This window comes from Clarias gariepinus, chromosome 25, assembly GCF_024256425.1.
Source record: "Clarias gariepinus isolate MV-2021 ecotype Netherlands chromosome 25, CGAR_prim_01v2, whole genome shotgun sequence".
Taxonomy (NCBI): Eukaryota; Metazoa; Chordata; class Actinopteri; order Siluriformes; family Clariidae; genus Clarias; species Clarias gariepinus.
Genome location: NC_071124.1, coordinates 17,916,810 through 17,944,255, shown reverse-complemented (window position 1 = coordinate 17,944,255; position 27,446 = coordinate 17,916,810). Strand labels below are relative to the sequence as shown.

Below are 27,446 nucleotides of genomic sequence, written 5' to 3'. Positions count from 1 at the left end.
TGGAAAACCCTTTGGATCCTTGACTCCTCTGAAAACGTGTAATGGAGTCGTTCAGAACTTCTAGCACCACAGCGCTTGTCCTTGTGTCTCTAAGTGTGTGTGTGTGTATATATTATATATATATATATATATATATATGTGTGTAAGAGAATATGATGAGACTTTCTTTTTGAAAAATCCCCCAGTGGCAGGAAGAAGGGAAAAAAAAACAAAAAAAAAAAACAAACGAAATCGCTCGCTCCATCCAGGCAGACGGAATAAAACTGACTGGTAAAGCAGAAAGGAAGGTGAGGGGTGTTGATTCCAGTTTCCGTTCCGATAAGTTCTTCCATCCCTTGTGTGTGTATGTGTGTATGTATATATAAACACAAACACACTCACAAAAAAACACTTTCAAAATGAAAAGTCTGAGTGTTTAACCCCGCCCCGTCATTCAATAAAAAAAAACAAAAAAAAACTCATCGGTCCAATTTAAGGGAGGGAAAGAAAGAAAGGAGAAAAGGGAGGGGACGGGAGTGAGTGCTTGGACACGAGCTGCCGACGAGAGAAAGTGGACGGGCTTTGGCGAGACAGCCAGGGTAAAAGCAGAAAAGGTCTGGAACACCTTCACACAGTGGAAAAGAAAAAAAAATAGGAAGCTGGAAAACAAAGTGAACCATGGGTAACTGGGTGTGTGGTATGGCGTGTGTAGATGTGTGTGTCTGTTCTGTGCTGAAGTGTGTGAGTAGTCCCCGGCGATTGTGGCCTACACCAGGTTGTACTCTTTGAGGTTGAGCTGCAGGATGGTGTCCTTGACGGCGGCGAAGACGAAGCGGATGTTCTCTGTGTCCGTGGCGCAGGTGAAGTGCGAGTAGATGATCTTGTCGCTGTCGGGGTTCAGATCCACGAACATCTTGAGGATGAACTCCCTCGCTGCTTGCGCATCCCGCTGGGGACCTGCAACGGGGGGGGGGGGGGGGGGGGGACGCGGGAATCGTTAAAAGAAGGATCAAGGGATGAACGACCTGTAGTGGTCTGTTCATGATAAATACAGGGCGTCGCAAACAAATATGACATCATTCCGTAGTCTAGACTCAGATGATCTCGAATTTTAATGTGTAAAAACTATAATAAAACAGTTTCATGTTTTACTTTTTCTTTCAGTGATTATGTGGTGATAAAATCCTTATCTGTTCGAATATTTTGTTAGAATTTAGGGTTTTTTTTTCCCTGAATCTTTTCATTTTCAACATCGGTGAGGCATAATTAAATTAACATGTAGTTACTCAGATATTCAGATTTCAAATGATGTCAAATGTTTTGGAACACCCTGTGAAGTAATATAACTGGTATATACAAATCTACTACATTTTAACTTATTTAACATGTGCACATATAAATAGAATTTCGTACCGTCAAACTCGGGGAAGTAGTCGACCAGGTGGGAGTAGGAAATCTTCTCCTCCAGGAGGTCCTTCTTGTTGAGGAAGAGGATGACCGAGGAGTTTTGGAACCACGGGTATGTGATTATCGTCCTGAAAAGCGCTTTACTCTCCTCCATACGGTTCTGACAGGAAAAAAAACAAACAAAAACAAACAAAAAAACTATTAAGATTGACAGCTTGATGGGGTTATAACTGACAAAAGTATAAAAAACTCTATAATCAACACTTAACGTACATTACAACATCTGAGCAGAGTGTTTCCTGTGCCAACACGCAGCTCTGTATATAAATCGGATTACGCATTCACACACACATATACCCGCGCACACACACAAGAGCCAATTATTTGTTACAGCAGCCAGGATACAGCACCCATGGAGCAGATGGGGTTAAAGGTCTTGCTCAAGAGTGGCAGCTCGATGGTGCTGGGGCTTGAACCTCCAACCTTCCGATCAGTAACCTAGTAACCCACAGGCTTAACCGTCTAAACTTTTGAGCTCTGCGATATACCAAGCAAAATATCGTCACAGGATAAAAATCTGTTCCACAGGAAAATAAGCAATAAATTATTTATGCTTAAAGTTCAGGAACATCTGAGACAATTCAGTTCTTGTTTTCTTTGACCGAGAAACCTATAAAACAATCGCCTTTTTATCAGCCTGTCTTTTTACCCCTCTTGGGAGGACAAGAAAATTAGCAGATAAAGATGTTTACGTGGGAAAAAAAAATCCTGACAGCACTAAAAACCATGGGAAGGGACAGGAATCACCCGTGATCACTTGATAAGATATACCCAGGCGCTGATCTGATGTACACTGCAATTAAGTTTCTTTTCTTTTCTTTTTTTTTAATATCCTGATTAAATATACATTTTGTTCAGGTTTTCCAGTTAATAATTTGCTTCTACCACACGAGGTCAATAGTTTAAATAAATGAATTAAAAAAAAATGAATAAAAAAATGTAATAAATAAATGGATTTTGAAGACCGTGTGCTGATACATGAACTGCCCCAAAAAATAATCACGATAAATCACTGAATAGTTTTTTTCCCCTCATCTCTACTAACAAAACTGGAGACTTTTTTTCCGCAGTGGACGTGCGCTGATTCAACTCTCAAACTTTGTCCTCACACATCCCCATAAAACTTTCCAACAACAAAATGGAGAGCCACATTGAGTGCCCCCTGCTGTGTGTACACTTTAAACGGAGAAGATTGGTCAAACCTCGAGTTTGAGAGAAATCATGCCAAGTTTCGGATAAGAAATCATGCAATGTTTTGACTGATTTTTAGGAAAGACCACTTTCTTGGACCACTTTGCAAAAACCGCCATGCGTCACATTTTTTAAATAATCTAAGAAACAAATCTCTAGCACCCAGGTTACCTCAGATATCCACTATATTGCCAGAAGTATTCGCTCGCTCTGCCCTCCCCATGCATATGAATTTAAGTAACATCCATTGTGCACTGGTGCGCCGTCATGTTGGAACTGTTGTGAGGACCCTTACTTCCAGTGGAAGGAACTCTTAAAGCTTCAGCATACCAAGACATTTTGGACAATTTCATGCTCCCAACTTCGTGGGAACAGTTTGGGGACGGCTCCTTCCTGTTCCAACATGACTGCGCACCAGAGCTCAAAACAAGGAGTGAGCGAGTTTGGTGTAGAAGGACTAGACTGTTCCTCAACCCTCTGACCTGACCTCAACCCGATAGAACGCCTTTGGGATGAATTAGAGCAGACAGTGAGCTCGTCCAACAAATGCCCATTAACACTCCTAATCCTCGTGGAAAGTCTTCCTAGAGGAGTTGAAGCTGTTTTTCAATTTCAGCGTTTTGCTCATTGTTCCCCCACATCACAGTTTCTCCAGTAATTTGCTCTTTAACTCCTAATACTACAAGGGTTTGGGTCAAATGTATTTAACTTTAAACCCACACAATTATTTTTTTAAACAGCTTGAGCTAAACACGAAAAGCTGTGCATCTCACCTCGTTGTCGGACTCCACCAGGACCTGATCGTACTCGCTCAGCGCCACCAGGAACATGATGGACGTGACGTTCTCGAAGCAATGGATCCACTTCCTGCGCTCGGACCTCTGCCCACCCACATCCACCATTCTGAGGGAATGAAGAGGACGGACAGAGAGAGAGATGGAAAGTGATTCAGGAGTGTTGAATCAACAGGTTAAATGATCTACGTAAGCAGAGTACATGAACATATTACTACTACAAAATCATTACTATTACTTAATCTGTAAATATTATAAACTGGAGAGATCACTAACAAATAGGCAGTTTAGCTTTAAATATTTCACATTTCAATTGAGACTCGATACATTTTTCAAGGCGACTTTAAATCAAATCGATCTCTAAACTTTTGTGAGGGTTAAATTCATAAACACGAGCAGGAATGTCAGGCAGCACAACACCAACAGGACAGGAGGGAAATAATACAAAGAATAAACTCAGGAATTATTCAGTCGACGCCTTTCGTCAGTCCTTCAAAGGTTACGGTGCAGTGTGTTCTTAAATAATGTAAATTGATAGCAATTGAGAGAAAGCGATCTGTCTGGAACACTAACTGGAATAAACACATGAAAAGGTTGGTTCAAAAAAGAAAAAAAAAACTTTTAAAAAAGACTTCTCTAGAAAATAAAGCTGTGATTTTTCTGTAGTTTACCTCCGTTAGTCTCGCAAGTCAATATATCCACAGTGAAACTTACGGAATCAAAAAACTAATTCAAAGCATATACTTAAAAGCCTTTCATTGGATAATTCGTGCAGTGATTAATAAGCTTCAGCAGAGCAGAGAATATGCTACTGTTTTAGAAGAGACAAGGACTTTAGAGCAAGTTTAAAGAGAAAAGTCATGTGATCTGATGAGTCCCAGAGAGATGGGTGTGTCAGTGTAAGAAGGCATGCATACTGGCCACTGTACAAGCCTCTAAAGCAGGCTTATGATCTAGAATTGATTCAGTTGCTCAGGTCTAGACTCAGCAACGTTACGTGGAAATAAAAAGAAGTCAGATGACGACCGAAATGCACTGAATGACCAGCTCATTACATCTATGATTTTTTTTTCTTCCCTTCCCTGATGACATGTTCTAACAATCAAATGGTAAGACGGTGGGTTCTGAGCAATCATTTCCATACAAAGATGATGTTAAAGATATTATTTAAAATGTTATTACTGTACTGATGAGAGACTCGTCATTTTCTCATTCTCTCAGTTTTAAGGCTCAACCCGTCTGCGCGCATGTTTGAGCATCCTTTTGACCTTCCTCGACATTTTAAAGCAGAAACGATTTAATCACTGTTTTATTTACACTTCTCGGATCCAATAAGTTTCAAATGCGATCTCTAAAACTATGTAGACAGATCAACAGATAGTGAGAGAGCTGAGGGTTTTATCGCAGGTTTCGGGCCGAACAGCGCCCCCGCGCCGCTCCACCGCTCCAGCCCCGAGCCAGCAGCCCACAGAGGGGCCTTTGATAAATGAGGCCCTCTAGGAGCGCCTGCCTAAAATAAAGCTCCTTCACATCGGCCGTCCTCATTTCCTTCAGCCAGGGGCTCGCTGACCTACTTCCAAACTCTCTCTCTCTCTCTCACACACATACACTCCATAATGTAGGACGAGCTGCTAAACTTCCGAGAAGCAGGAAGAGAAGACGAACAGATGACCTTCAAGACGGGTCAAAGTTTAAAAATGAAAAGATCTAATTGCCCTCATATCAGAGGCCTTATAGAAATCTCGATATTTTTTTGGTTTTTGCATTTTGAATATATCAACATTTCACTTTTCATGCTGACCTCCAAACAGAAACACAACATCCATCTGCCTTCTATCCTTCAAAAAAAAAAGTAAAAAAAAGTGAATCCCGGGGGCCATATTTCTCTCTCCAGACAAGAGAAAAAGGTTTGCAGGTTTTCACTGCTCGATGTAAAGAAAAAAAAAAAAAAGAAAGAAAATCAATAAAGCTGCAGGAGGGAGAACTGCTGATTGATGTTGGGGTTCGGTTTGATCTTTTTAGGTCACTAAATCACACAGACACCCACTAAGCCGAGAGCGATCTGGAATAAAAATAAATAAATAAATCAGCATGTCAAGTGTGTGTCTTCTACCTGAAAATGATGCTTTGCAAGTCGAACGGGTACTCGATGATGCCCGTGGTTGGGATTCGGACCCTGAGCACATCCTGCTGGGTGGGCAGATAGTGCGGGTCAGCGATACGGTCCAGATCGGATAGATAGCTAGACAGGAACGGAGAGAAACAGAGTCGTTAACATTCACCGAGCAATCATCTGCGACTTCTTTACAAGCAGAAAAGTCTGTAGTGCTGAAGGCATCTGTTGTGAGAGCGTTCATGAGCTACAATCCGAGCCACAGCATCTAAAAGTATATTATGTCACAGGTAGGGGCGTAACTATGGAAGTACAGCATGAGCCAAAATCTACAGTACTGAAATGAAATGAGGAACAATATCACCTGATCATCTGTGAGTTTATTTCTCCTGAAAGAAACTAACATACACACTACTAGCGTGTTGATTTACCGCGGTATCCGTAATATAAATGTTGGGCAAAGCCTCGCTGTAGATGCGCGAGTTTCAGTACTGTATATTTTGGTGCATACCGTATTTGAACTGTCCGATGAAACAAAACAAGGCGACAATCAAATTGATTATTAATGAAAAAGCGAAGACGACTAGATGCAAATTGCCTGGCAAGCTGATCTGCACATACTGCAAGTCTGATACAGAAAATAATGCTCTTTGAAGAATTAACAGTAGGCTTAACCCAAAACTCATGCACAGTTGTTCACGCATCAGTTATAAGATATTGGAAAATGTTCTGTAGCCGAATCAGTGGTATTAAATAAAAAATCGCTGCATTATGAATCAAAATTGTATCGTAGCCAATTTAATGGTATCGTTGAATATTAAACCAGTCGCATATGGACTAAAACACTTTGTATCATCAAATACATCCTTGTCCCTTATTCAAAAATCATAAAACAAGGATGTATTCCACAGCCTAAGGTTTACACTTCCAATTCCGACATTAAACTATAGATTTAAAAAAAAAAACCACACATAATAATCGAGACAACTATTTTTGTTTAGCCCTGCAGAATCAGGGATGCACTGCTGTAAAAATTCACTGACGATGTAATGACACAATCAGGGAGGAACTGCTTAAGACGTTCAATCAATAACCTTACTGAGGTTATAAACCAGACAATCTTTACAAGCAGATCCAGACAGCAGTGTGGGCACTAACGATTGTCAGCAGCATTGAGATGCGAGTGTGTGTGGGTGTCAGGGTGTTCGAGTAGGCCTCCGATGCTGGTGTCAGGGAGAGAGAGAGAGAGAGAGAGGACGTTCTTCTGTTCATGGGGTAGATTTAGGTGAATCACAGGATTCAATAACCTTTAAGTAGATGCAGGATGGGCGTGTGTGTGTGTACATGTGACAAAGCCTACATTCACATGCTTACACACACACAAAACATCTGGATGAAACTCTAATACAAAACTGCATTGCTTTTATAACACTGAGTCATGCAATTCACGTTGGTTTTCCAGGTTTATTCTTTTTTATTTTGTGGATAAGTAAAATGAATGGTCCCCAAAAAAAAGTTGTGGTTTCAGCTGTTTCAGAAGAACCAACAACTAAGGAGATTGCTGAAATGACTAAAATTGTCCAACACAATTGAGAGATGTCCAACACTTTACTAAAACCTGCACATGTATGAAAACATTGTAGAAGAAAAAAAAGTAAATGACTGATCAGAGATTAACTAAGCACCTGATGAAGTTGCATTGCACGAAATAAATAAATAAAAACAACAGTAGAAATAACGGCTTTGTTTATAAGTGAAAGTAAGAACATGTCCACACAAACAATAGGACTAAACTGCAGTGTGGTCATAAAAAAACACTTGAAAAGGCTTCAGCTTGTTAGGGATCATAAAGATTGGACTTTAAAGCAAAGGAAAAAGGTCATGTGGTCCAACGAGTTCAGACGGATCTTATTTCAGCGTGATGGGCGTGTCGGGTGCATCGCTTCATGCGCTTCCCTTCTCACCCCATCATGCATAGCAGCCACTGTACAAGCCTCTAGAGGCAGCGTTATGATCTGGGGTCGTTTCAGGTGCTCAGGTCTAGACTCAGCACCAGAATGAAGTCAAACGATGACCTGGATTAACTACATGACCAGGTCATCACATCTATGGACTTTCTTCTCTGATGGTGGACTTTCTTCTCTGATAGTTAAATAAAGACTCTGATGAAGTCTTTATTCAAAGACTCATGTAGTGACAGAGTGGTTCTGGGAGTATAAGGAATTAGATTTGTTTGAATTTTTTCCTTTTTCGAAATGCGTAAACAGCAGTAGATCACAGATCTAATCCGGCTTTAGATTCATTTCTGCCAAACTCATGATGTTATCACTGCAAACATGCAAAACAGACTAACCTAATGTATTTCATGAATACACAGAACCGTGGCATCTGTCTTGCGTGTTTGCACAGATAACATCACCGGCTGGAGACGAGTACTCATGAAGCTGGATAAGACCTGAGGAGCTCCTGTTGCGGACACATTTTTTTCATCTGCTACACAGATTTTCATAGGAAAATAGTGACGTTCAAGTTGAACAACCACTGACCTTTTTCTGTAGCCCTGTAGACTGTTTACATTGCTCTCACGAAACACTAACTGCCTCAGACCAAACTTTGATAACCTTTAGGGATGGGATTGTTTGAGCGTGCTGTGGTTCAACATTTAAAAATATATAAATATATTCCAGTAAATTATATTATATATATGGCTGGAATATGGGTGAGTATTTAAAAAAAAAAATCTATCTATGACTTACCTGGGGTCTCCAGTGTGTAATCCATTTATATTCATCATACTATCTTTAAAGACATATTGCAATCCATGGTTTCAGATGAAATAAGCTTAAGTCGGCCTCCAGTAAATAACATTTGTTGCATCTCTGAAGGGCCATTTGCATGCAACACGTGCTTACACAGGCAGGGGGCGCTGTTTGGTGACTTTCGTATTCCTCTGCAATGCTCAGCTCTTTATCCTGCACAGTTTCACGAGATGTGAAGTTAAGGGTTTATGACCCAGGACGCTGTCAGAGCATCACTGCTGGTGTAAGCTCGTGGATTCATTGAACTCGTTTACATCCTGGATTGCTAAATCCATGATGTGCCTCAAGGCTGTTTTCCCGAGTTTTTGAACCTTTACATAAAATTACATGGAGTTCAGAGAGTTTAGAACCCACTCAAAAAACAACTCGCTTAGATTATCCTTCGGTCTCTCTTTCATTAATACACACAGATTGAATTATTATAGACATACGCGATATAGCTTTAATGCTGGAGGCCTCCCACACTCGCCCATCCGCCCACATGGACGCAATAACAGGACCTTGAACATCGGGCCTTACTTACTATTTAGTAGAATCCGAAAGCTGGTACTCTCTGCGGCGATCGTAGGCCTCCTGGATGCCTGGATCCGACCACAGCATCTTAATGGCGTTAACGTAGGGCTGATCGAACGCTGAGACCTTCTCGATGTCCACCTCCTTCACCAGCATGGCGTTGGCCTGCAGTCGAATCACAACCCGAATACAAGAAGTGTAAGCATGTGACCGATGCAGGTAGAAGATCAGAGAAAGTTTAGGGAGTCTGACAAATACACAGTCCACATAACCTGTCCGCAAGCAGTTAATCGATGGCAAGTGAGCAAATATACTTGGACAGCCGTATGTTATTATATTATATATTTGAACGAGGTATGTGCGGGGAAACACTGCACATCTCATGTCATCCTTCGCCATGGAAACAGTTAAGTTGGAGTCTCTAAATCAGAAAGATTTCAGTCGATTGAAGAAATATTGCCTTGTAACCACATTAACTACTTAGCTAATGAGTGCTAAGCTAATGAAAATCCTGTTTGCAGATGAATTGCTCAGTAATCTCACTTACTATTCGTTTATTAAGGACAATGTACTGTAAGCCTGAATTCAATTAGGTACATTTAGGTCTTGCTGGGAAGAGGTCGCTCAGCACCCGTTAAACACCGCTCAGGAGGTTAGGAGAAGGTGTACACTTTTATCACATTCGGGTCATATTTCTTTTGAACTTGGCCAAAGGCAAAGTTCCTGCTCTCCTGTGAGCATCTTGAGTATTTTTTTTTTTTTAATTGTCCTATTTGTGACTGTATAGCGAGGAGGAAAACAACACGTGCTGCTCTGAATGGATTACAGAGGCTGTGAGCGAACAATAAAACAGGCCGTCTGTAAAATGACTTGGCAGAAGCTGCTCTCTCTCCAAGCATTGTAAAATCATATTAACTGTTAGCGAGTGCTTGGTGCAGGACATGCTGTGCTCTATAACTACAGTACCATGGTAGGGAAACTTCAACAATTCCAGAGGGACATAAAGATGTAACAATATGACACAAACCCTAACCACAATAACTCTAGTATTGCTGTAGTTTTTACCTTCTATACACCTGAGTGCATTTATACTTTTACCATACTGTCCATCGCTCGCTTGTATCAGCTCTGGTTTAATATTACACGGATATTTTTTTTTACTTATGTGTAAAACTATTCCTAATTATATAAAACGCTGGGGCCGAGGCATTCCATTTCGGCGAAGCAAAGTGTCTAACAGGCGGCTCTGAAGAGTCTCGGTTGCACTCGCAACGCATGCACAAGAGGGATAACGGTAAATGCAGGTTTTGCTTTTCCGCTCGTCGGCTTTGTGTGCTGTGAGGGATGTGATGGCAAGAGGGCTAGAAAAGTGTGGCCAAAAATGTTTTAAAGAATAAATAAATAAATAAATAAATAAATAATAAAAAAATGAAACCAAACGCAAGTTATAATATCCATGTGGTGCTGCTGCATTCCACATCCTCATATGGTGAACTACTGAGCAAGACATGTTAAGCCTTTCATTTAATAAGAGAAAACACTGCGTAAAAAAGTTTTACATTTAATTTTTACTTGGATCAGAGCTAGGAAATGGTAACAAGAAACTATGACTAAAATAATAATAAAAAATAAATTATACTACTAATAGTAATAATAATGAAAAAAATAAAATAAAATAAGAAAATTGTATTTCTAGCCCAGCGATGCAAATCATAATCCTTATTAATCTTGTTTTTTCTTTAATAAGATTCAAGATTTATTTTCCAAGTTGACTTTTATGATGTTAAACTTCTTTCATAATCATGTTGCTTCACTTACGCTTCAGTGCACAGTTTAATGCCATGCTGTTTGACCTCCTGTGAGAATGCTGGGAGATGTTTTGATTCATGAACCATTATTTTTGGTTTTGTTGTTTTTGACCTCTTAGTTGACTGACGAGGTTTGTACAGCAAATATGCTTGAATATAAAAGCTATTATAATATATTTTTTTTTAATGAAAGTGTTCACCTCCGTGTTGTTCCCATGTGGGACGGGACAGGGCGGAGTCATGTGACTATACACATGCTAGTATGTTCTTATGTACCGCACATGAATACTGAGGACTAGTCACCTGCCGATACGATATCACGATACCTCCGTGCCAAACTTTTGTGTAAGGACATGCAATGAGTGGGTGTGAGACTAGGTCATTCATATAGTTCGGAGAAAAAGGCAGATCGGAGGATTTTGATGTGTGTGATGTTTGATGATATAAAATGCCATAAAAATGTGTTTCTGTTGCTCCACTCAATAACACCTGGGCTTGGTACAGAATCATTTATTCCTAAGGCTGATCAGTTGATCACCGGCCAATCAAACTGAAAAACCAGCCAATTCTGGTCACTGGCTGATCAACCGGTTCATCTCTGTTATAAAAAAAAAATATATATATATATAAAAATAATTAAAAGAAAAACCTATTTTTTACAAATCGATGTTGGAGTCAGTGTGGCGATACATGAATCGCCACACAACTGGGTCGTGAATTACAATTAAATTGATCTCCCCCCAGTAGAGAAAGTATTAGTATAATAATAATAAAAATGTAAAAAAATTATAAATTACACAACATTAAAAAATAGAAATTGGCACTATTCCATATAAGAATCCACTCTGGAATTTTATGATATCTGGCAACCATTTATGAACCATTTTGGAAATTATAGATGCAGATAAATGAGATCTGTAATGAATGATTTTTTTTTAAATTATAATGATTTATTTATTATTCTTTTGTTTGATGTGTATTTGTTTATTTATATAATTTGTCTTACGATTTATTTCTATCCCTGGGCTGTTTTCTTATGGGGGGAAATGGATAGAAATATATATACAAATAAATACATGCATCTATCTATTTATGCATGCATGTATGAGTCTTGTTTAAATTTTCTATAAAAAAAATACTTTCATTAAAAGGTACAATACTTTGTTTGGCCCAAGTTGAGATTTTCTCACACGACTCATACAGCTGTGTTGCGTTCTGAAACTTTGCGTCACATGTCTGCTGTTACTACTTACACACTGAATTAACATGGCAATAAAAAAAAAAAACCTGACTATTAAGCATTAATGTTGAAGGAAATTATAAACCTTTTTATCTTTTTTAAACACCACTGCTAACTTCTCAAAAAAAGAAAAAAAAAATCCACAACATTAAAAACGGTTCCCTCGAATAAGAGCTCATACTCCAGAACCATGTGCCGCTCCGTCTCCGGCTCTCCCCTCACCTTGTTCTGCTCGTACTTGTAGCCAATTTTCAGCGTCTCTGTGGCGCGGATCATGGACTGCATAGACGTGTAGATGTTCTGGTAGACCAGCTTGGTGAAACCGCGTTTGTCTTCGTCTGTGTATCCGGTGCCATGGATGATGCGCATCTGTTTGATGAATGTGCTCTTGCCGCTCTCTCCCGTACCTAGAAAGGGAAAAAAAAAAGAAAAAAAAAAGGACAGGGTTTAAAGAGGTCAGTTTCCGGTGATGGTTATCGTGTTAGATTACTGGCTCGCTCAATATTGCGTTTGCACGTCATCCGTTTTGTGTTGCTCACACGGTGGGAGGAGACGTACGTGCTGCCAGGGGAAAGAAATTAAATCAATAAGTTCATCTAAAAACAGTGCACAGATCCATCAATGAAACAAGCGCTTAATTAGAGCACGTGAAAAAAGGTAGTCTGCATTCTTAACAAACTACTTCCTGAAATAAAAAGACAAATTATATATAAAGGGCTTATTTAACTGGACTTCCTAATATTGTATGAGCTAGAACTCAACAGAAATGTTGACAGATGGATAAATTATTGATCCTGATGGACATTACGAGGGTGTGTCAAAAATGAACTGCACTCTGCACTACAAGTGTTTGGATATCTGCAAACAAAATTGGGAGGAATACTCCAAGGAAGGTGAAAATTTTTTAAAGAGAATCATTACCGTGCACGAAACCTAGTCGTATATACACAGGACTCATCTCTACGATCCTGAGAGTAGACTTCAGAGTATGGACGGGAACATTCTCGATCGCCGCAGAAGTCAACAATCAAACCATCAAAAATTAATGCTTACAGTTTTTCTGGGATTCTCAAGGGCCGAAATTGAAACATAATTAGGTAAAAGGTTCAACAATCGTCAGTGCTCGTTACAGTGAGAGGCTTATTGAAGAGCTGAAGCCTAAAATTCGGATTAAACGCAGAGGACTGATATCCAGGGCGTTGTGATCTTGCATGCACTTCAGCCCACACTGTCGAAACGTTTTTTTTTTTTTTTAGGTTGTTAAAGCATCTTCACTATAGTCCTGATCTCGCTGCATCGGATTTTTACTTGTTTGCCTTCCTGTAATCAGCCCTGCGAGGACGAAGATTCACTTCTGATGAAGAAGTGAAGACGGCTGTGCATTCGTGGCTCGCAGCTCAGCTGTAAACATTTTTTAATGAGGGAATACAAAAGCTTGTTGACGGATGGAAAAAGTGTATTGAAAAATCAAGGAGATCATGTCAAAAAATTATGAATTTTGTTATTTAAAAATTCATTCTACAGAGTGCAGATCATTCTGGACTCGCTTTCAATAGGAAGTCTTATTGTGAGTTCAAATGTCACATGACATGAAACAAAAACAAAGCCAAACAGCTATAACTCACTGAAGCATGCCTAACATTATGTATTAGTTTTTATTATTAATATTATAATAATATTATTAGTATTTTTTTTAAAGCTTGTTCTTCACTTTTTATTAGGAATGAACAAATTACATGTGCATGAAGTCGCCTCGTACCCCAAGAAACATGTTAATGAGATAACAGTCACACCGGTTTGTGCCGACAGGTGAGCTCTGTCACTCAATAAGCACTAATTCACAGCCACGGTGAGCTGAAAAGCATCTCAGAAGACGCAGTATGTCAAAATTCGAGCTATAATGGCACAAGACCACATCGGATTTTAGACTTTTCCCTCAGAGAGCCTAAGGGGGATCGACAAAGACTGGAAAAACATGGACTTTTATTCTTTTATTACTCGTCACTCCGTCTATTTACAGAATCTAGAGAGATAGACTAGGGCAAAATGGAAAGAGGGTTAAAAAAAATGTATAAAATAAAGGGGGGAAAAAAGCAGCCTCTTGAAAGGCGGCCACAAATCAAAAGACCAGAAACAATATTAAAAAAAGAAAATCATTAAAGATTTCACGTATTCTTATATAACAAACATAAAGCTGACATTCTGACTCTATGCTAAATGCTTTAATCATTCATAAACTTGTGGTTTTTTTTTTTCCCTTCATCTTCCTTTATCTAACCCCTATGTTAGGATGGGTTATTTTAAGAATAGTAAAGGAAGTATTTAACTCCTGGAAACAACTCGACCCGTGATTTGAATGGAGTCGACCTGACCGTGATTCTCTCCGTGTTCAATCTATTTTTTTTTTTCCTGGAAGAACTCTTCAAAACAAGTATGATGGCATTCCCAGAGAGACGGAAGCGGCACGTAATGGAGACAAAGAGCTGCTGTTACAGATTAAAGTGATTCGCAGGAAGTCGAATTACCTGGTTGTTTCTCATATAACTGGAACTCGTACAATAGACTAAATCAACTGAAAAATATTCATTCATTCACGAATGTGTCATTTTAGTATCGGCGTGGCCTCCTTCCGCTGAAATAAAGTAACCAGAGAGACCATTTAACAGGTTTTTATTATTATTATTATTATTATTTATCTATTGCCTGAACAGCTCCAAGCTATTCATAGACAAAGTGCATAAAACAAAATAATGCTGAAACAGTACTTCCAGTAATTGAATACCATCTGTTGATGTTTCTCTTATGTAATATGTTGAATTCGATTCTCAAATAAAAATGAGCAGCTTGTCGCAATATTTAAATCAAACTCCACTAGAATATTCATGAAGGGAAAGAAGCAACAGGGGTACACTAGTTCCGCTGTAAATGAGTGTGTGTGTGTGTGAGTGTGAACAGAAGAGCTGAAGAGCTAATGGCAATGTGTAGAGGTCCTTAAGATAAATTCAAGCACCTCTTTACAGACAAAACCCCCCTGAATAACTGCACACTGAGCAGAGCCATGTGGTCTGGAACAGGACTAACGTGTCGAAGAACGAGGAACAGATTTCAGGCCTGAAGAAGTAATAATAAGAAAAAAAATACGCCAGCAATTAGGATTTTCCTAATAATAATAATAATAATAATAATAATAAATCGGATAATTAGCATGAGGTATTTTCTGAAATAAATAAACGTGGCCAAAAGTTTTAAAGAATGACACAATGTCTGTTGCTTCATTGTTTTTCGATCTTTTTGTCAGATGTTACTATTTTACACTGAATTACAATTACAAGCATTTCATAAGAGTCAAAGGCTTGCACGGTTTTTCTCCGAGACCTCTGGCGTGCTGCCAATCAGCTTCCGGGCCACATCCTGACTATGCAGGAACGTGCTGCGCCATCAATCAATGCGTAGAATTTGTCAGCATTTGTGGGTTTTTGTTTGTCCACCCGCCTTTCGAGGATTGACCACAAGTTCTCAATAGGATTAAGGTCTGGGTTGTTTCCTGGACATGAAACCCAACATTTCGATGTTTTTTGTATCCCGAGCCAGTTAACTCATCACATCAAGGTGCTCCACTATGCTCCACCAACTTTAGACGGTTGGGAGAAGGGTATTCTCGGAGTAGTGGTAAGTCTATACCATTCTTCATTCATGGCTGTGTTCTTAGGAAAAATTGGAAAAAGAGTCGTCGACTCCTGCTGAGACGCGACCTTACACATGAATGATCTCGGGTTCCTTTAGTGTTGGCATGACACGCGACCGATAGCGAAATGAAGAAGAAACTCGAGACATTTCGGCTGACTCTAGCAAAATATTTGGAAATGTGGGAAAGCCCCGGTAAGTCTGCTTCGCCTGAAGGTTGCATCATCAACCTGCCGTTAACCATTTTCCTTTAACAGCAGGACGTCTCATCAGCTTTTATTTCGTGATAATTACATAACCTGGAGGTGAAATTTATGATTTTACGGTTTTATTAGTGGGAAAAGGTCTTCTATCTTATATAAGTACGACTTATATCTGGTTATTAAATTACAGCTTAAAGATAAACATGTGGAAATGATTAACAATCTTCATATTGAGTATATATTATAGAAAAAACAAAAAAGGACACCGTCATAAGATTTCTGTCCCACATCACACAGCAGCCGGTAGAAAAATCTGTTCAACAGAGACTGATGCGTTCTGATCTCTCTTGCACTTCACACAGGCCTTCAGTCGCCCACACAATACGGATACACAAGCTCACACGGGAGGAGAAAGAGAGAGAGAGAAAGAGAGAGAGACCAATAAAACCCAACCTTTAGATTCACCACATCCGCAGGAGGCAAACCACAACCACAGAAAGCACATTTCATCTCTCCGTACATCAAAAAACACATCCTGCCATCACTCGTCCCTCTCCCATCACCTGCACTTAATCCCCCTCTCTCTCTCTCACACACACACACACACACACACACACACACACACACACACGTACATACATCCGTACACACTCCTGTCCCTGATTGCATAACGCTACTCTTCCTGATCTTCCAGAAACAGGTCATGTGACCCTGAAATAAAATCTGACATCTGAAACCCGAGAGTGATTTACGAGAAGAAAAAAAACCCCAAAACAAAACGAAAGCCTTTGGAACAACAAGATGCTGTCTGTGCAGTGTGCCGTGCGCATCAAGTGATACTGATACAAGGAAGACAAATATTTAACGCTGCTAATCTGCTGCTGAACCGAAGATCGGGTTCTTGAGAAAACAGGAATGACATCACCAGGCATGTTATGAGTCTGGTCTCCAAACTGCTTGACCTTAACCTGTATACACTTAGGGTGTAAAAGGAATCGAGATAACTGTATCCGTATTTGGCTTTAAAAAACACACACACATACAGGGGCTGGAAGTTTTGTTCATTTTCGGTCTTCTTTTATTAAAGAGAGGAAAAAAAAAAAAGCACAAATACACACACACACACACTCTGGGTATGTGTGAGACTTGGTATCTGTGCGACAGTTTCTCAGCCTCAACTATACATCACTTGAGGTCAAAATTGCTATAAACTAGACCACCTTAGGTTGCACTTACGGATGTAAATGGATTCCAGATTTTGGGCAGTTATCAAATTGTAAGGATTTGTATCCAAGTATTAAAAATGATCCATACATCTTTAAAAATGTTCGTTGGTTTAATTATTTTGGGCCAGGGGTAGCTCAGTGGTTAAGGTATTGGTCTACTGATTGGAAGGTCCCGGGTATAAAACCAGCACTACCAATTTGCCACTGCTGGGCCCTTGAGCAACACCCTGAACCCTCAACTGGTCAGATCCATCCATCCTTCCATCCATCCATCCATCCATCCATCCAGAAATCCTTGTAGTCCACCTAGGGACCGTGATGGCCAGCATTGATTACCATTTTTTTTTACGACCATAAAGGTCTCTGGGCGAAATTTAGACACGCATTCACACACTCCGGGCAATTTGGGAACGCCAGTTGGAATAATCTGCATGGCTTCGGACTGAGGGAGGAAACTGAAGTACCCAGAGGAAACCCGCCAAGCACTAGGAGAACATGCACTCCATTCACACAGACACGACGTTGGAATCGAACCCAGAGCCTGAAGGTGCAAGGCGACAGTGCAAACCACTAAAGCCACTGTACTGCCGGTCAGATATATAACGAGAGAGAGAAAAAAAGGAAAAAATAATACATTCAAAAAGTGAGACGCTTTGGATAAGTGTGTCTACCAAATGCTGTAAGTGAAAAATGTACATTTCATGTGAAAATGAGAGGAAAAAATTTTTACTTCCTAAACTGTTTAATGTCGAATCTCGAATTAAATCTGAAAATCTACACTTCAATCACCTCTTGATTGCTTCGTTTCAACTCCATTGTGGTGGCAGAAATATGAAGACTGCGGAGAGCAAGGAGGGAATGCTGAGAGCCAGGGCAGGCAACTACCCATGAGCTTCCTCCAGAAAACTGGTGAACCTAAAGTTCGAACCAAACGCTAAAGACACTGCAGGAATGTATAGGCTTGCTTGTTTGCAGTTGATAAGAGAAAGCAGGATTTGATTCAATACAGCTAGTAAGCATTTTAATCATAGAACAACATCTTCGGGATCCTCAGTCCAGCAACTAACCAGTTAAACACACATGCTGTTCACTTTATCAGGCAAGTTCACGTAGAGTCTGGTACTCCTCTCAACTGAAAGCTAAAATAAATAAATAAATAAATAAATTGTAGTTCAGTGATCTCATACATGACTTTACCATGTGACCCTTTCAGCAGCAGATCAATTAAGAACTTACAAACTTACAAATACCCACTAAGACTGAGACCTGGGGAATGTAGAGACCAAGTCAACACCGTCGTGTTCTAATGTGCGGCTGTCATTAAGGACTATTGTTGCCCTTAAGGTGTGTACTTGGTCTGCGGCAATGTTTAAGTAGGTGTAACTTGTCAGAGTAACACCCGCATGAATAGCAGGACACAGCAGAACACTGCTCAGGGCATCACGCAGACTCTGCAAGTTTGCCTTCTTCATACAGGGCACATCCTGGTGCCACGTCTTCTCCAGGTAAGCGACACACAAACTCACCCATGACTTGAAAGAAAATGTGATTCATCAGACCTGGCTCCATGGTCCAGTTCTGAAGCTCATGTGTCCGTTGTATTTGTTTAAGTTAGTGGACACAGCTTCAAAAACTGACTGTTTCTAGATTCCCTAACATTCTTGCAGACAAAAACATTGCAGTATTAAAAAATTAATAATAATAATAATAATAATAATAATAATAAGGTACAGTTCCAAAACCTGTGCGTCTTGTTACATTAAGAAGACAGGCAAGGTAAATTTCCCCATCATGCAAAGCAGAGCGTTAGTTTATATATGGTACCTTAAAGGGATAACCGAGCTGACAACTTTTTAAGGTGTGCCAAAAATAAATAAATAAACAAAAATGTGCACAAAATTTGCGCATTTGTGTCCAGTGGACGACTTGCCATCAAGAGTAACGACTATAATTCTGATTTTGCATTTAGTCTTCACACGATCATGTGCTGTTTAGACAATGCTTAGCAGAGAGATGGCTTTAAAAATGCTTCAGCTTGGTGCGACGCAATTCCTGAACAAATAGTCCTGCTGCTGATCGCTCTAGATCTGGAAGGCCAAAAGTGACAACCCCAAGCAAAGCAAAGAAAAAAAAAACTAATCCGTACAGAAAATTCTGCTGCTGGTATTCTACACGATACGCCACATACTGTACGATAACTTGCCAGACTGTTCCACAAAGTCTGGACTTGCGAGGAGGCCGTACTGTGGGCAAACAGTGACTGTGTGTCAGTGTCGTCTGAATTATGAATTTCTGGTTCTGATTTGGACAAAACTTCTAATTTCAGCTTTTCCGGATTTCGATTCCTTTCCATGTTGAAAAACGATGCTGAAAATGTCCAAAAATATACAATAATCTCCTATGAACAGTTGATATTGAGATGCATCTGTACAGACTTCATAACGTTCCTAATCTGAGGTGCTGTTTGTTAACTGGTGATTTCTGAGGCTGGAAAGTTTTAGTCTTACTATCCTGAGATGGTCTTCATGAGAGGCAGTTTCATCATGCAGCTTGATGGGTTTTGCTAATGTAAACATTACTGTTCTTGCAAGAGCTATTCAAGAAAGACTGACCTTCGTGTCTTAAAATAACATCTGACTGTTATTATTATTTCATTGTGTTAAAAAATCCAGTACTGTTGGGAAAAAAACAAATCCAACCTTTGATGGTACTGTATATGTACAATATTTCTATTGTCCATGAGTTTACACTCAGCATAACGCAAGACACTGTCTGAAAAATATGAACAGAGTGAATGTTTTTGGGTTTCTAGTCTTTAGAGTCCCATCTAGAATTTCTAGATTTTCATAATCTGAAAGTAGAAAATTGAAATTGAGGCTCATTTTAAATGCTATATTACAGTAAAGTTAAAATACTCCTATTCGATACAGTCGTGCCACAATAGGTATTTTTTTTTACTCTGGGTGTGACAGAGTTACGTATTTGCTTTGGATTTTCTGACCTTCAGTAGCGAAACAACGTCAATGAAAGAAGCTGCGTGTTTGCTGTTGGCAATATCACCATGACGAGTAGCATCAGCTACTAACACCAGACTTTATTGATCGTTCAATGGGATGCTGAAGATAATCTTTCTTAACATATTTATAGCATTATTTACTGAATTACACACAACATTCGAATTCCGTAGTAATTATTTATCATGCACCGCGCAAAGACGATCTCTGAACGATGGGGATAACAGTACACTTTTTTACCTTGGAAACTTTGTCGATTTGTTCCACCCTTACATCACTTGCTGGTAAAGATGAAGACTTCAAAGTGCAATACTTGGTACACTTGAATTTAAAATCGGACAAAAACTAGCCCTGAAGACCACGAGGGTTTCTGTGTACTGGATCTCACTCTCTGTGCTGGAGAACTTTCTAACCCTGGAGATCTGTCTGCAACTACAGGCCAGAAAAACAGAACAGTGAAAAATAAAAAGGAAAAATAAACTGCAATCACAAATATTTGCTGAGAAAAAATAATAAATAAATGGAAAAAAATATTATCAAAAGAAAAGCATTGAGCTGTTTGAAATGGTAACTGTTTGGTTGTCATAGCAACACTTTCTCCCCTCTCTCGTTTGTTTTATGAAGGACGTTAAACATGAACTCGATTTCTTTCTGGCTCTGTCGTTTTATGAATGAGCGACAAGACGTGGGTGGAAAAAAAAAAGGGAAAAACCAACACTGAGAACTGGAGGGAGCGATTAAAAGGAACCGTCGTTAATGTCGGTTCATCCTCGAGTCATTTCTAAAGAAAAAAAATAAATAAATAGTCGACATTTTATTGAATACACTTAATAAAAAAAATAAATAAATAAAAACACAGACTTGTGCTTGAAGTCTCAATCCCACAGTGGCACGATAAGAGCTTTGCAGCATTAAAGCAGCAGAATCTGTTTTACTTTTCATTAATAAATTAGATGGATTGCTTATAAAACACATCCATCAGACGACCTCTTACAGCATGAGAATATTGATCGAGTGCTAGTGTCAATCAAATCGGAAAATACTGCAAAATGACTAAGAACCAACACAGGAAATGATGAGTAAAAAGATGCAACATTTTCATTTTGGGACATTCACATTCGTTTTGAGACGGTCAAAACTGCTTTTCGGGGAAAGGAGCCCTGACAGACATCCCAGGAGTAAACTAATCCGATCCAAAAAGGGCTCGAGGTATTCTCAGATGTCGAAGGAGACGGACGGAGCTGATGACGTCGCATCTAAACAGCGATCTGCTTTCCTTCTTGGGTACGACTGCTTACACATTAGATGTGTGGCCTATAACGTTCTCGAGACGTTTCTATCTTGTCTCAGCTAGCTAGATAATTAGGTTTCTTAGTTAGCTAGTTAGGTTTTGTTCATTTATGTTGTTAATTTATGTTGTATGTAGCACCTTGGCCCTGGAGAAACGTTTTGTTTCACTGTGTACTAAACTGTATATGGTTGAAGTGACAATAAAAGCCTACTTGACTTGACTTTTTCAGTGACCTCTGGTGAAACTCTTTTCTAGTGGCCCGGAACTATTGTGTTCTCACTGATTAAAATTAATTGGGCTTTAAGTTGAAGTGTTTGTGGAAACGATCCCGGGACCCTAATGTGAAAATGCCTTCAGACTATTTGTTCCTTTGTGAAACACCAGTTATACAGCGCACTGCATCAAGGAACAGCTTTTGTTCAAGTGGCGCAGTGGTAAAGTGCTCGTCCTATCATCCGGAGATTGAAGTTCGATTCCCTTAAATTAGGGGGAAAAAAAAAAAAAACGGTTTTCTCCACTTTAACCTTAGCCACCACTCATACCAGTCTATCTAATCTAAAAATGTAATTCATTACCAGCCATCCCACCCACCTCAAAAAACAAACAAAAAACCCCATACAATTAGTTATTAAATCAATAGTAATATTTTCCCACGAAAACGAGTGCACAAACGCAAACCAGTCATGTGACTAAATTTGAAATTATAATACTTATTGCTTTTCTTTTCCAAGTTGTTTCACAATTGCTGTCAGTCATTGGCATCTTATTTTAAAGGAACACACAAGTGTTAACATGTTAACATTTAAACTTCTTTCATGAGTCAATTTCTTTAGTTAAACTGTGTACTAATAACGTAGTTAATTATTATAAAATAAATGAGAATGTTATAAGACCAATATTGATACCAGCATTGGTATCTATGGAATATGATATATAGGTATGCAATTTAATTTATATTTTGCTGATTCATTTGTTGGGTCAAAGTTCGGTTCATATTTTATACATTATAATAAATATAATAAAGTTATTATTTAGAAACATTAAATGATTGAAATCCTCATTACAAAAATGATACCACAGCTGCAAATATTCATGTTTTGGGAGAGCACCGCTGCTTCTTCAATTGAGTTCATCAGTGGTTGGTACTTTACCACCACCTAGTGGACTGGAGTCTGGAGTTTATCCCTGTGTGTGTGACATTAAAACAAGCAATACCTCTAGGTTATACAGCAATTTCAGTGTTTTCGCTAAATACTATTATATAGTTGCAATATGAGGGCTGCAACGTAAAGTGACACAAAAGTAGGCATAACTTTTTATTTTTAATTTTTTTATAATCTAAGTGGTTCCAGTTGCACATACTGGTAGAATAACTCCTCTTCTATACAAATGTACTACTCAAATGTTGGTTTTATCAACCTTTTCTATTGTGCACACTGCTTTTGCCAATGGGGTCATCTCCATGAACTTTCTGTAGAGAAGTGGAAGACCATCAACTTTCGATAAAACATTGGAATTTAAAGTATGTCAAAAATGGCGCTGCTTGAGACAAATCTGACAATACACACTGAATCTAATTTTTTTTTAATCACAATGCCCCCCTAAAAAAAAATCGACTCAAATTAACAGTCTATCTGTGATTCGCAGCTGTAATGCATACACAACAAAACTTTCTTTAAAATGGGACACACACTGTCATGCACTTTTTGTTGGTTAGAGACAAACGGTCCGCTGTGGTGACCCCTAACGGGAGCCGCCGCAAGAAGACGGAGGAGAGTCATGCACTTCCTCCAGACTCAACTGTGCAAAATCTCAGGCTGCAGTTTGGCCTGACCATCCACACAAACCCGAAAAACATTCCTACATTCGTTCGCAGCTTAGTCACACGAACAGGAAATAACGGCAAAAAGCTGAACCTCTTGTTTAATCTCAGGTCTGCTTTGTGTCTTTATGTCCCCTTGCCCTTATCTATCGGTCTTACATCTGCATTATTCCCCTCCTCGTGCGTTAACAGAAACACAATAAAAAATAAAAAAATTATAAAGAGAATTATTTAAATGCCTAATTTATTTTGCGTGACCCTGTCACAAGATGACCCCCCGACCCCCCCCCCCAAACACACACACACTTAATTTAAGCCGTTTCATCCTCCTGTTCCTTCTTTGTAAAACAGGACACACACACACACACCTCTCTGTTAGATCTAACTCTTAATAAAGACCTGATCCTCAACCAGAAGTGCAGGATATTCATCACTTAAATATTTCTCCTTTCTATTTTTTAAAATGGCCCAGAAATAGGAGGCCATCTATTACGGTCCGTGCCGGGTGCAGTGCGGCTCTTCTTTTTTTCTTTTTTTTCCTCTGTACCACGAAACGTTTCCCAGAAAGACGCTCTGACGGAGACACTGTGAATTGGCAGCGATGTTAGACAGACGTGCTGAGAAAACTAGTTGACCGTGTACATGTAGTACCACGCTGACGACACGCCCGTTGTTCATCATTTGCATTTAAAAGACTCTGTTTTCCCCATTTTTGGTATACAAGCCGTACTGTACATGATGTGGAGTTACTTGGAACCATTTTTCCTACATCAAGTCAACAGCGTTGGCTCCGATCCTAAGCAAAGCCGTCTCCAGATTAAATGACTCATTTTAGCTCCAGAAGTGAGCCCGAGGAGATAATTGCTGCACTTGTCTGACATGTCGCCTCATTTTAAACATGAAAACACATAAATGATTTGATAAGTTTTTTTTTTTTTTTTTACCTTATTTTAAATATTTTACATTATACAATAACACTGATTACAACAACACATTGATTACGACATCAATACTGACTGCAAGGTTTACCGTAATGCACCTGTTATATTAAAGGTCCCATATTTTACTTCTTTTTTTTTTTTTTTTTTACAAATTAACAGAGGCGCTGCCTGAAGTGCATTTGTTAATCCTTTATCTGAAGGACACCTCAGAACGCACTGCATTTTTTTTTAATACTGCAAACTTTCTTTATTTCACTCCTTCTCCAAATGCGCTGTTTCAGTGTCTATTTAAACGAGCAGCTTCTGAGCCACGCCCATCAGAGAGCTGCAGCCCTGAGCAACACGCCAGGCCAGAGGAGGATCTCTACTTACATCCTGACAAACTATCATTGTCTGGTATTGCAGCTCCGCGAACAGGGTGGTGAAAACGCTCAGCACCAAACTACCAGCCACTGAGCACCTTCCCCACAGGAGATGACATCACCAGAGACTCCTCCCACCCAAGTCACAAACAGTCCTCCGTCCATCTAAGAAAAGGTACAGGAACAGTCGAACCAGAACCAGCAGGTACAGGTCTGGCTACACTACACTGTTTAAACCACTTGAACCTTATTACCTTCAAAACATCACATCTTTATTACTGTACCGTTGTTACATAACTACCTAATTCCATACGTGTTATTTAAATAGTTTTGAAATCCCTAGTATTGTTGTAGAATGAAGAAAATAATTCACTAAAAAAAAAAAAAAAAAAAAAAAATTTGCAAGCGACCCAAAACTTTTCTTCTTGCTTCATCCCTGGCTAATATAAAAATTAAATAAAAAAAAAGGTCAAAAAGCAGGGAAATGTGATCACACAATCAGAGATAAAACTGTAACTTTAAAAACAACATCCACAATTTTGATTTGCAAATGATTTTAAGCTGTAGCGATTTTATATATTATATATTATATATTCCATATTGTGGATATATTTCGAAGGGATGCGAATCAGCAATTATTTTTCAAATACCCCAATCCATTATTATTAATATTATTATTATTTAGGATTTTGGTACAAATGTAATCAAACTAAGAAAAATATGGCGCTTCTACCACACACTGCCTGCCAAGGTGTGAATAGTTTAGAGTGCACCACCTGTAGGATTAAAGAGGAACTGCAACAATTCTCCACTACAAATGAAACGCATCTATAAATCATATAAATAATAAAAAAAAAAAAAAATAAAAAAAAAAACACGATTTTGGGTACAGTAAGGTAAATCAATCATTGAACCGAGTCTCCACTTTTTTTTCTAAAATGTGTGTGTCAATTCATGAACTTTAACCTCGTTAAATTCGTTCCTGTTCCAGGTTTGGAGCGGGGAGTGAATACTTGTGCACTGTTTTATAAAGAACATTTCAGCATGTCTGCTCTTCTTTCCTCACCATCATTCCCTGCCATCACAACTCTATTGTAATCTGTGGCATGAAGAAAGCTACAGAAATAGCGAGCAGCTTTCGCACCTCACAGCACGGGGGTGCCTCGGGTTCCATCCCGAGCTCGAGGTTTGTCTTTGAGCATTTTATTTCTTTATTTATTTTTTACAATTCAAAGTTTCGCTGTTGTTTTTACATCTCGTGTGAGTCACTCGCCAGTTTCCATCTCTGCCTTTAATCGTTCCGAGTGCTGCGTAACACGCTAACAAGTGAACAAACTGTGTCGAAACGAACAGTGATCGTTTCAAGATGAAGAGAGAAAAAAAACAAAAAACGTGTTCAAGTTGGGAGAACAAAAAGAAAGAGAGAGAGAGAGAGAGAGAGAGAGAGAGAGAGGTGCGCAGCCCTTGCAGAAATGTAGGATAATGCAGCGCCTCATGCTGTGGCTCTGCGCGAATGGCCTCCATACGGAGAGAGACGAGAGAACGTGGGCCAGAAAAATCGCTCCAATCTAGGTTACTCCTGTCCCTTATGTGCTGCTGGAGTCTCAGGCAATGAGCTGTGTGTGTGTGTGTGTGTGTGTGGATTTAAAGAGGCCAGTTCGTACATGTACACACACACACACGCATGTGCAGACAGACTGAGCACCACGTGGGCGGATGATGCTCAAAACCTGTGCTGTTGCCATGGTGACAGGCCTACAATACCCCCACCCCCTTCAAACCCGAGCCTTAGCTTGTGTACAGCTGAAATAGAAGTATTTAGTGTCTTACTGCACAGAGGGGGAGGGAAATGGGGGGGGGGGGGGTGGACTGTTCATAGGAAACAACATAGCCGTGCTCTTGCTGGACATAAACACGATGTCATTACACTTCCTGTGGCTTCTAAGTGGTCAAGTATTTGTTTGTTTATTTCAGCCTGACCTGAAGATTCTCCCGCTGCTGATGCCTAGGCTCGTAAAAGTTAAACCCATCTGGGGTTGAGCTCATTTTTAACAAACGCGTGTGACCGAGATATCTGAGCCGACTGACTGAGCTGCAGAGACGGAGTCCGGAAATGTTCTTGGAAGAAAAAACAAACAAAAAAACAAACAAACAAAAAAAAAAAAGCAAATGTGGGACGTGAACGTCAAATGTCAACGAGTTATTTGTAAATTTAGCTAATCTTTCATTTAGTGCCATGTTCTTCCAGCTGAGGTGCTTTTAAGGCTTATGTAACATGACAGATAGGAGACTGATTAAAGGGAAATCACGGCACAGCACCGACAGAGTGCTCCCGGCCCTGCAGCTCTACAGAGGTGTGAGGTGTTTGTGATGTTCCGAGCAGGAATCTTAATGCTGGATGAGCATTGTGCAATTAACTTTTAAAAAAGACAAATACATAATTTTTTCGACATAATCGCCTCGCTTTTTAAAACACTGGCTGAACTGTAAGCCACGATTTCACCGCTGTCCTCACTTCTTCATCAGAAGTGAATCGTCCTCGCAGGGCTACTTGCAGGGAACCAAACAGATAAAAGTCTGATGGAGCGAGATCAGGACTGTAGAGAGGATGCTACTGAACCTCAAAATTAGGGTGTTGACAGAAGTGTACAGATGTGCATTGTGTCATGCAAGATCACATCGCCCTTGGACAGCAGTCCTCAGAGTTTAATCTAAAGTTTAGGCTTCAGCTCTTCAATAAGGGTTTCACTGTAAGAGCACTGTTGATTGTTAAAGCTTTTTCCTAATAATGTTTTAATCCTGCCCCTTGAGAATCACAGAAAACTGTAAGCAACAATTTTTTAGCTGATGGTTGACTTTTTAACTTTTTCTTTTTCAGATGATGTGTACTCTCAGGATAGTAGTGATGAATTCGTATCTCGTCACCCGTAATGATTTTCTTTCTTTCACCTTCCCAATTCTGTCCACACAATAAAACAC

The 27,446-nt window shown here is 39.5% G+C and overlaps 1 protein-coding gene across 1 annotated transcript in view; it reads right to left on the bottom strand.

The window, feature by feature from the left end:
* Positions 1–216: 216 nt before the first annotated feature.
* Positions 217–27,446, bottom strand: part of gna11b (guanine nucleotide binding protein (G protein), alpha 11b (Gq class)) — a 45,382-nt gene continuing 18,152 nt past the window's right edge. Inside the window, exons 2-7 of the mRNA XM_053486687.1 lie at positions 12,147–12,331; positions 8,887–9,041; positions 5,545–5,673; positions 3,411–3,540; positions 1,393–1,546; positions 217–936 (exon numbers count right to left, since the gene is read on the bottom strand). Of these exons, the coding sequence (XP_053342662.1) occupies positions 746–936; positions 1,393–1,546; positions 3,411–3,540; positions 5,545–5,673; positions 8,887–9,041; positions 12,147–12,331 (944 nt within the window). The 3' untranslated portion in view covers positions 217–745. The remainder of the gene's footprint in view (positions 937–1,392; positions 1,547–3,410; positions 3,541–5,544; positions 5,674–8,886; positions 9,042–12,146; positions 12,332–27,446) is intronic.